The 7,916-nt window shown below is 38.8% G+C and overlaps 1 protein-coding gene across 1 annotated transcript; it reads left to right on the top strand.

Annotated features, from left to right (window-relative positions):
- Positions 1 to 6,308: 6,308 nt before the first annotated feature.
- LOC127079804 (uncharacterized) lies at positions 6,309 to 7,694 on the top strand. The gene is made up of 2 exons (XM_051020171.1): positions 6,309 to 7,244; positions 7,359 to 7,694. Exons 1-2 carry the CDS (start codon positions 6,309 to 6,311, stop codon positions 7,692 to 7,694), a joined length of 1,272 nt encoding a protein of 423 aa, XP_050876128.1.
- The last annotated feature ends 222 nt before the right edge of the window (positions 7,695 to 7,916 follow it).

Below are 7,916 nucleotides of genomic sequence, written 5' to 3'. Positions count from 1 at the left end.
CATTGACGAGATCAAGAACATCTTAAGCTCCAAACAAGACACGCATCTGAATCATCCAACGATTCCAGTTCTTGCCATTGAACACTAGAAGCTTGGTACTCAAATTACCATATCTGTAGATGTTTTTGATTGGCTGCATTTTATGTTAAAACAATTACTGTACTTAGATGTCTTGACTGATGTCGTGACATGCTTAAGTAGTATGCTGCATGATTAGCTAATACATGATTTATTGGATGTCAAACTGAATGTTATGACATTCATTCATGACAGCATTCTCTGGATGTCAAACTGAATGTTATGACATTCATCCCTGACAACAGATGCTAAAGTATAGGCTAAGTTTTCTGTTATGTTTCAGTATTTATCTCAGGCTGATTTTCAGGAAACTAACAACTGTGCTAAAATTCAGGAAACTAACAACTGTGCTAAAAATTAAAAGACCTAGCATATAGCCTATTTGTTAGCACCCTAATGTGTGGAAATTAGGTTAACTTGCTTAACCTTAATTTTATGAAATTCAAGTACAAGGCCCAAGTACTACATTATAAAAGGATGGCAATCCTACTTTCAGCAATTTAGGGATTTGAAGCGTGAAAAATTAAATATATCATTATATATCCTTGCTGTACTTTCATTGTGTCTTGAATTAGGTTTTTCTTGTGAGCCAAGCAATTATCACCTAGATAATTGCATTGGACTAGGGTGTTTATTGAGTTGTAATTGTTGTGCCACTCTAAGCTTTTAAGCGTGAGTGCTGTGTTTCTTGATTAAAGCTTTTAAGCACAATCAAGAGTTGTTTGAAGTATATCTTCACCACTGAGTTTAAAATTCTTAATGGTTGTAATCACTGCTGTGATTGAGGGGGAGTGAGTAGGTACTCAGGTCTTAGTGTAGATTGAAATTGCATTGGGTAGGTCTTAAGTGATAGGATTAAACTGGTGGTTTAAGTCCTGATTAATACCTCTTATAGTGGATTTCCTCCCTGGCTTGGTAGCCCCCAGAGTAGGTGTGTTTGTCACCGAACTGGGTAAACAATTCTCTGTGTCATTTATTGCTTTTTGCATTTACTTTCTGCATACATTACCTGTCTGCGCAGAATTGGATGTCATAACATCCCGTGTGACATCGATAGTCTTTTACTAGAACTTCAATTGGTATAAGAGCAGGCACCCTGCCTGTTAATTTCTGGGTGAGATCTAGGGACGTTACTTTCTAGTACCATGGACAAGGATGTAGGATTCTCAAATAGACCACCCATGCTGGATGGTTCTAACTATGATGACTGGAAACCTTGTATGATAGCCTTCTTGAGGTCTCTGGATAGCAAGGTCTAGAGAGTTGTCAACAAAGGATGGGAACATCCAACGAAGACAGGTAAAGATGGAATCATTATGCAAATTCCTAAAGAAGAGTGGGACAAAGAGGATGAGGCATTAGCCCTTGGAAACTCTAAGGCTTTGAATGCACTGTTCAATGGGATAAATAAGAACATTTTCAGACTGGTGCATCACTGTGAACTGGCTAAAGAAGTTTGGGATACTCTCAAAATAACTCATGAAGGTACCTCCAAGGTAAGGATGTCTAAACTCCAGATGCTGACTACTAAGTTTGAAAATTTGAGGATGAAAGAGGATGAGACTATTCATGACTTCCACATGAATATTCTTGAAATTGCCAACACTTCTGGAGGCTTAGGAGAGAAAATTTCTGAAGAAAAACTTGTAAGAAAGATTCTCAGATCATTGCCCAAGAGATTTGTCATGAAGGTTACTGCTATAGAAAAGGCTCAAGATATCTGCAATATGAAGGTTGATGAGCTTATTGGTTCTCTCCAAACTTTTGAAATGGGCTTGTGTGAGAATGTTGAAAAGAAAAATAAAAGCATAGCTTTTGTATCAAATACTGAAGAGGATTCAGAAGAAGGAAATATTGGAGGTGATAAAAGTATATCAGAAGCTATAGCCATGCTTGGAAGACAGTTCAACAAGTTCATTAAGAAGATTGATAAAAAAGGTAGACCAAATGTCAAGAACAATTCATCTGACATCGGTAGAAGATCAAAATATGAAGAAAAGTTCAACCAAGGCAAGGGAATCCAGTGTCATGGATGTGAAGGTTTTGGACACATTAGAGTTGAATGTCCTACCTTCCTCAAGATGCAAAAGAAGGGACTATTTGTCACCTGGTCTGAGGGAGACTCTGAGAGTGAATCAGAAGGAGAATCTGCAAAACATGTCACTGCATTAACTAGTGTATGTGCCTCTGATGATGACTCAAGTGGAGATGAACTTACGTTTGATGAACTTGCTGCTTCATATAAAGAGTTATGTGTCAAAAGTGCAGAAGTGTGTCTACAAGGAGAAAAACAGAAGAAACTTATCAAGGAGCTGGAAGCTGAGAAGAAGAAGCATCTGTCAGTCATAGATGATCTAAATGGTGAAATAACCTTGCTGACCTCTAAGCTAGATCAAATGACAAAATCCATCAGAATGCTGAATAAAGGAACTGACACTTTGGAAGAAATTCTAAAGGTGGGACAGAAATCAGGAACCATGTCTGGTTTAGGCTTTGTTAAGGAACCCTCATCTGAATTCAAAAGCTCAAAGGCTGAAGTTCAGAAAATCAAGCATAAGTCACAACCAATGTCACAACATCATGGAAACAGGAGGATTAACCATCAAAAGAAGAAATATCAAAGATGGAGATGCCACTACTGTGGAAGATTTGGTCACATAAAACCCTTCTGTTACAGGTTGCATGGTTATCCTAAACAGACCCCTCAAGTCAGACCTCAGCAGATGGCACCTAAGCATAATGCCCCTATCAAGAAACAACAATGGGTTGCTAGAATAGCTCACACATCTCTAAGGGCATCTACCAAAGAAGACTGGTATTTTGATAGTGGTTGCTCAAGACATATGATTGGGATGAATAACTTATTGGTAGATATACAACCTCATACTACCAGTTATGTGACCTTTGGTGATGGAGCTAAAGGAAAAATCAAAGGTGTTGGTAAGCTGGACAGTCCTGGAGTTCCAGAACTGAATAATGTGCTATTAGTAAAAGGACTAACTGCTAATCTCATTAGCATAAGCCAACTATGTGATCAAGGCTTCAATGTACAGTTCACTAAGGAAGAATGTGTTGTGACAAATGGAGAAAATAAGGAAGTTATGAGAGGATCCAGATCCAAAGATAACTGCTATCTATGGGAACCTAAAGTCTCAAACTACTCCTCAATGTGCCTCTTAGCCAAGGAAGAAAAGGAAGTGAAGCTATGGAATAGAAGACTTGGACATCTTCATTTAAGAGGAATGAAGAAGATCATATCCAAGGAAGCAGTTAGAGGAATCCCAAAGCTGCTTATTGATGAAGGAAAAGTTTGTGGAGAATGTCAGGTTGGCAAGCAAACCAAGATGTCACATCCTAAGCTTGGACATCCTACAACATCCAAAACTCTGGAACTTTTGCACATGGACTTAATGGGACCTATGCAGGTTGAAAGTCTTGGTGGGAAGAGATATGCCTATGTGGTTGTTGATGACCATTCCAGATACACATGGATAAGCTTCATCAGAGAAAAATCAGATGCATTTGATGTCTTCAAAGATCTATGCATAAGACTCCAAAGAGAAAAGGATGGTAGTGTTATCAGAATAAGAAGTGACCATGGAAATGAGTTTAAAAATTCCAAGTTTGATGATTTCTGCTCAAATGAAGGAATAAGTCATGAGTTTTCCTCACCTATTACTCCTAAGCAAAATGGAGTAGTTGAAAGGAAGAACATAACTATTCAAGAATCTGCTAGAGCTATGATTCATGCAAAGAAGCTTCCTATGCACTTTTGGGCTGAAGCTATGAATACAGCGTGCTATGTTCACAACAGAGTTACCTTGAGAAAGGGAACCTCTTCCACTCTGTATGAAATATGGAAAGGCAGAAAACCTACTGTGAAGTACTTTCATATCTTTGGAAGAATATGTTACATTCTTTCAGATCGTGAACAGAGAAGAAAAATGGACCCCAAAAGTGATGAGGGTATATTCCTGGGATACTCTACTAACAGCAGAGCATACAGAGTTTTCAACTCCAAAACTAATGTCCTGATGGAATCCATAAATGTTATTGTTGATGATAAAGATGAAGAATCCAATGTCACAGAGGATGTTAGAACATTCCTTGAGACTTCAACAGAAAATGTACAGGATACTCCTCCTGGACTTGAGTTAGAAGCATCCAACAAAGTGCCTTCTATCAGGATTCAGAAATACCACCCTAAGGATCTTATCATAGGAGATCCCAATAGTGGTGTGATTACCAGATCAAGGGAGAATAGCTCAAATTCCTGCTTTGTATCCAAGGTTGAACCTAAAAATGTGAAAGAAGCTCTGACTGATGAATATTGGATCAATGCTATGCAAGATGAACTGGAGCAGTTTAAAAGGAATGAAGTATGGGAGTTAGTTCCAAGACCTAAAGGGACTAACATCATTGGTACCAAGTGGATTTACAAGAACAAGTCTGATGAGAAAGGAGTAATCACTAGGAATAAAGCAAGACTAGTGGCACAAGGGTATACTCAAGTTGAAGGGGTTGATTTTGATGAGACTTTTGCACCTGTTGCAAGACTTGAGTCAATAAGGTTGTTGTTAGGTGTTGCTTGCATTCTGAAGTTCAAATTGTTCCAAATGGATGTGAAGAGTGCCCTTTTAAATGGCTACTTGAATGAAGAAGTCTATGTGGAACAACCTAAAGGGTTCAGTGATCCTAATCTACCAAAACATGTGTACAAGTTGAGGAAAGCTCTGTATGGATTGAAGCAAGCTCCTAGAGCTTGGTATGAGAGGCTGACTGAATTTCTGACTACTAATGGTTACAGAAAAGGAGGGATAGATAAGAATTTATTTGTGAAGGATGAAGATGGAAAAATCATGATTACCCAAATATATGTGGATGATATTGTCTTTGGTGGAATGTTAGATAGACTGGTGAAACATTTTGTTAACCAGATGCAATCTGAATTTGAAATGAGTTTGGTTAGGGAATTGACTTATTTTCTTGGACTGCAAGTTAAACAGATGGAAGATACTATGTTTCTCTCCCAAAGCAAATATGCCAAGAACATAGTTAAGAAGTTTGGTATGGATAATGCTAGTCACAAAAGAACTCCTGCACCTACTCATTTAAAGTTAACTAAAGATGAAGAAGGTTCTAGTATTGATCAATGCTTGTATAGAAGCATGATAGGTAGCCTATTATATCTAACTGCTAGTAGACCTGATATTGCCTATGCAGTTGGTGTGTGTGCTAGATACCAAGCAGAACCCAAAATGAGTCACTTAAATCAAGTCAAGAGGATTCTCAAGTATATTAATGGGACTTGTGATTATGGTATGCTCTACTCTCATGGCTATGAGCCTATCTTATCTGGGTATTGTGATGCTGATTGGGCTGGGAGTGCTGATGACAGAAAAAGAACATCAGGAGGATGTTTCTTCTTGGGAAACAATCTCATATCTTGGTTCAGCAAGAAACAGAAATGTGTATCATTATCCACTGCAGAAGCTGAGTACATAACAACTGGAAGCAGTTGTTCCCAACTGGTATGGATGAAACAGATGCTGACTGAGTATAATGTCACTCAGAATGTCATGACATTGTTCTGTGACAATCTCAGTGCCATCAACATTTCAAAGAATCCTATCCAACACAGCAGGACCAAACATATTGACATTAGACATCACTTTCATAAGAGATCTGGTAGAAGACAAAGTGATTACCTTGGAACATGTGGCAACTGAACTACAACTTGCTGACATATTTACAAAGGCTTTGGATGCTACTCAATTTGAAAATTTAAGGGGCAAGTTGGGAATATGTCTTTCTGAGGAATTATAGCAACTAATGATGTTAGGAATTTACTGTTTAATATTTCAAATTATTAAACAATTGAGAGTGTGCTCTGATTGGTCAACAGATAATAGCTATTACTCTTGCAACAAGCATTACCTCTTCCATCTTTTCAAATTTCATTCACGCAAGCATCCTCTCAGAGAAACTTTTCATTTCGTCTCTAAGATACTCATCATGTCTCAACAATCCAACTCTTCTCCTTCCAAGAACATGCCTTGTTGTCCTAGCGCTGAACCAAGCAACCCTAACAGAGAAGATCCTATTGCTGACTCTGCGAATACCCACATGCAAGAAGACCTAAAGAAACTGTATCAGGCTTCTCCTCAGCCATCGCTCTTGAGGAACGAACCAAAGAAGGTTTCAGGTATGTTCACAATGCCATTGCCACTATGGTGACTGGAATACTGTCTGGAAATCATAAGGTCCTTGGGGTTTCCATTCCCTTAAACACTATTGAACCTGATAGTGTTGCTTATCAAGAAAATATTGAGTCTTTAGGAAAGAATATCTCTGATGATGTTGAGAAAATTGATGCTCATAAGGAGTCAAATGTTGACAAACCTTTAGATAATGTGGCTGGTGAGGAAGTTCATGTCACTCATGATGTCAGTGACAACCCTAACTGTGAGGCTGAAATAGTAGAACTGGAGGAATTTTTTGATAATGAGCTGTTGTCCTCAATCCTCCCTAGCATAGCCAAAAGGGTTAGGACTAGGAGAGAAAAGAAAACTGTGGCTCAAAGGTCCCCCAGAAAGAAGATTGATGTTCCAACCTCTTCCAAGACAAAGGTGGCAGTCGAGAGTTCCCTCAAGAGGAAAGGTCATGGTCCAAACAAATCTTGGATCAAAGTGGTGCCCAAGAAAAATAAGACCAAGTTTGTTGTTGTTGAGTCAGACTCAGATGTTCCGTGTAATGTCTCTGACACTCTGTCAAAGAAGAAGCCAAACACTGGCAAGCTTGCAGCTAGTGTCCCTGAGGTACCAATTGACAACATATCTTTTCATTTTGCTTCAAGTGTAAATAGGTGGAAATATGTTTATCAGAAGAGGCTGGCTTTGGAAAGGGAATTAGCTCAGAATGTCCTAGACTGTAAGGATATTATGGGCCTTATTCAAGAGGCTGGTTTAATGAAGACTGTGACTCAGTTCTCAAAGTGCTATGAGATGTTGGTAAAGGAATTTATTGTTAATTTGTCTGAAGAATGTGTTGATGGCAAGTCTAAGGAATTCAGGAAAGTGTATGTGAGAGACAAGTGTGTAAATTTCTCTCCCTCAGTGATCAACAAGTATTTGGGAAGGCCTGATGTAGCTCAACCTGAGCTTGAGGTGACTGACAACAAAATCTGTCAAGTCATCACTGCTAATCAAGTAAGGAAGTGGCCTCTCAAAGGAAAATTGGTGGCCAGTAAACTGAGTGTCAAGTATGCAATGCTGCACAAGATTGGAGCTGCTAACTGGATGCCCACCAATCATAAATCTACAGTTGTTGTAATGCTTGGAAAGTTTATATATGTTGTTGGAACCAAAGCCAAATTTGACTATGGCTCCTATATTTTTGATCAAACTTTGAAGCATGCAGGAAGCTTCAGTGTGAAGGGTCCTATAGCCTTTCCGTCTCTCATATGTGGTATTGTTTTAAATCAGTTTCCAAACATCTTAACTGAGAATGATTCTGTGAAGAAACGAGACAGCCATATGTCCTTCAATCATAAGCTGTTCCTAGGTACCCATGTCCCTGACATTGTCATGACAACAGGTGAGACATCACGTGTGTAGCACCTCAAATTTGCACCCTACCTTTTGTGCATACATTTTCATTTTTAGGTCATTAGCATAACAAAGTCCATTGCATAGCATTGCATAGCCATTTGCCCAAGTGCAAGTCCGCCTGACAAATTAGGTCAAACTGGTCAAGAGATCAGGTCAAACAAGCAAGCATGTGCCATTGCCATTGGGACAAATCCCTAGGGTTGATTTATCAAGTTCATATGGTCTAAG

The sequence above is a fragment of the Lathyrus oleraceus genome, chromosome 5 (assembly GCF_024323335.1).
Source record: "Lathyrus oleraceus cultivar Zhongwan6 chromosome 5, CAAS_Psat_ZW6_1.0, whole genome shotgun sequence".
Taxonomy (NCBI): Eukaryota; Viridiplantae; Streptophyta; class Magnoliopsida; order Fabales; family Fabaceae; genus Lathyrus; species Lathyrus oleraceus.
The sequence above is the reverse complement of the archived record's forward strand: the minus strand, read 5'-3'. Positions and strand labels throughout refer to the sequence as shown.

Excerpts from the sequence above, each read along its gene's own strand:
- LOC127079804 (XM_051020171.1), top strand. The coding sequence starts at position 6,309 with ATGGTGACTGGAATACTGTCTGGAAATCATAAGGTCCTTGGGGTTTCC. Across the intron at positions 7,245-7,358 it reads TAGCTCAACCTGAGCTTGAG|ATTGGAGCTGCTAACTGGAT; the intron begins GTGACTGACAAC and ends ATGCTGCACAAG.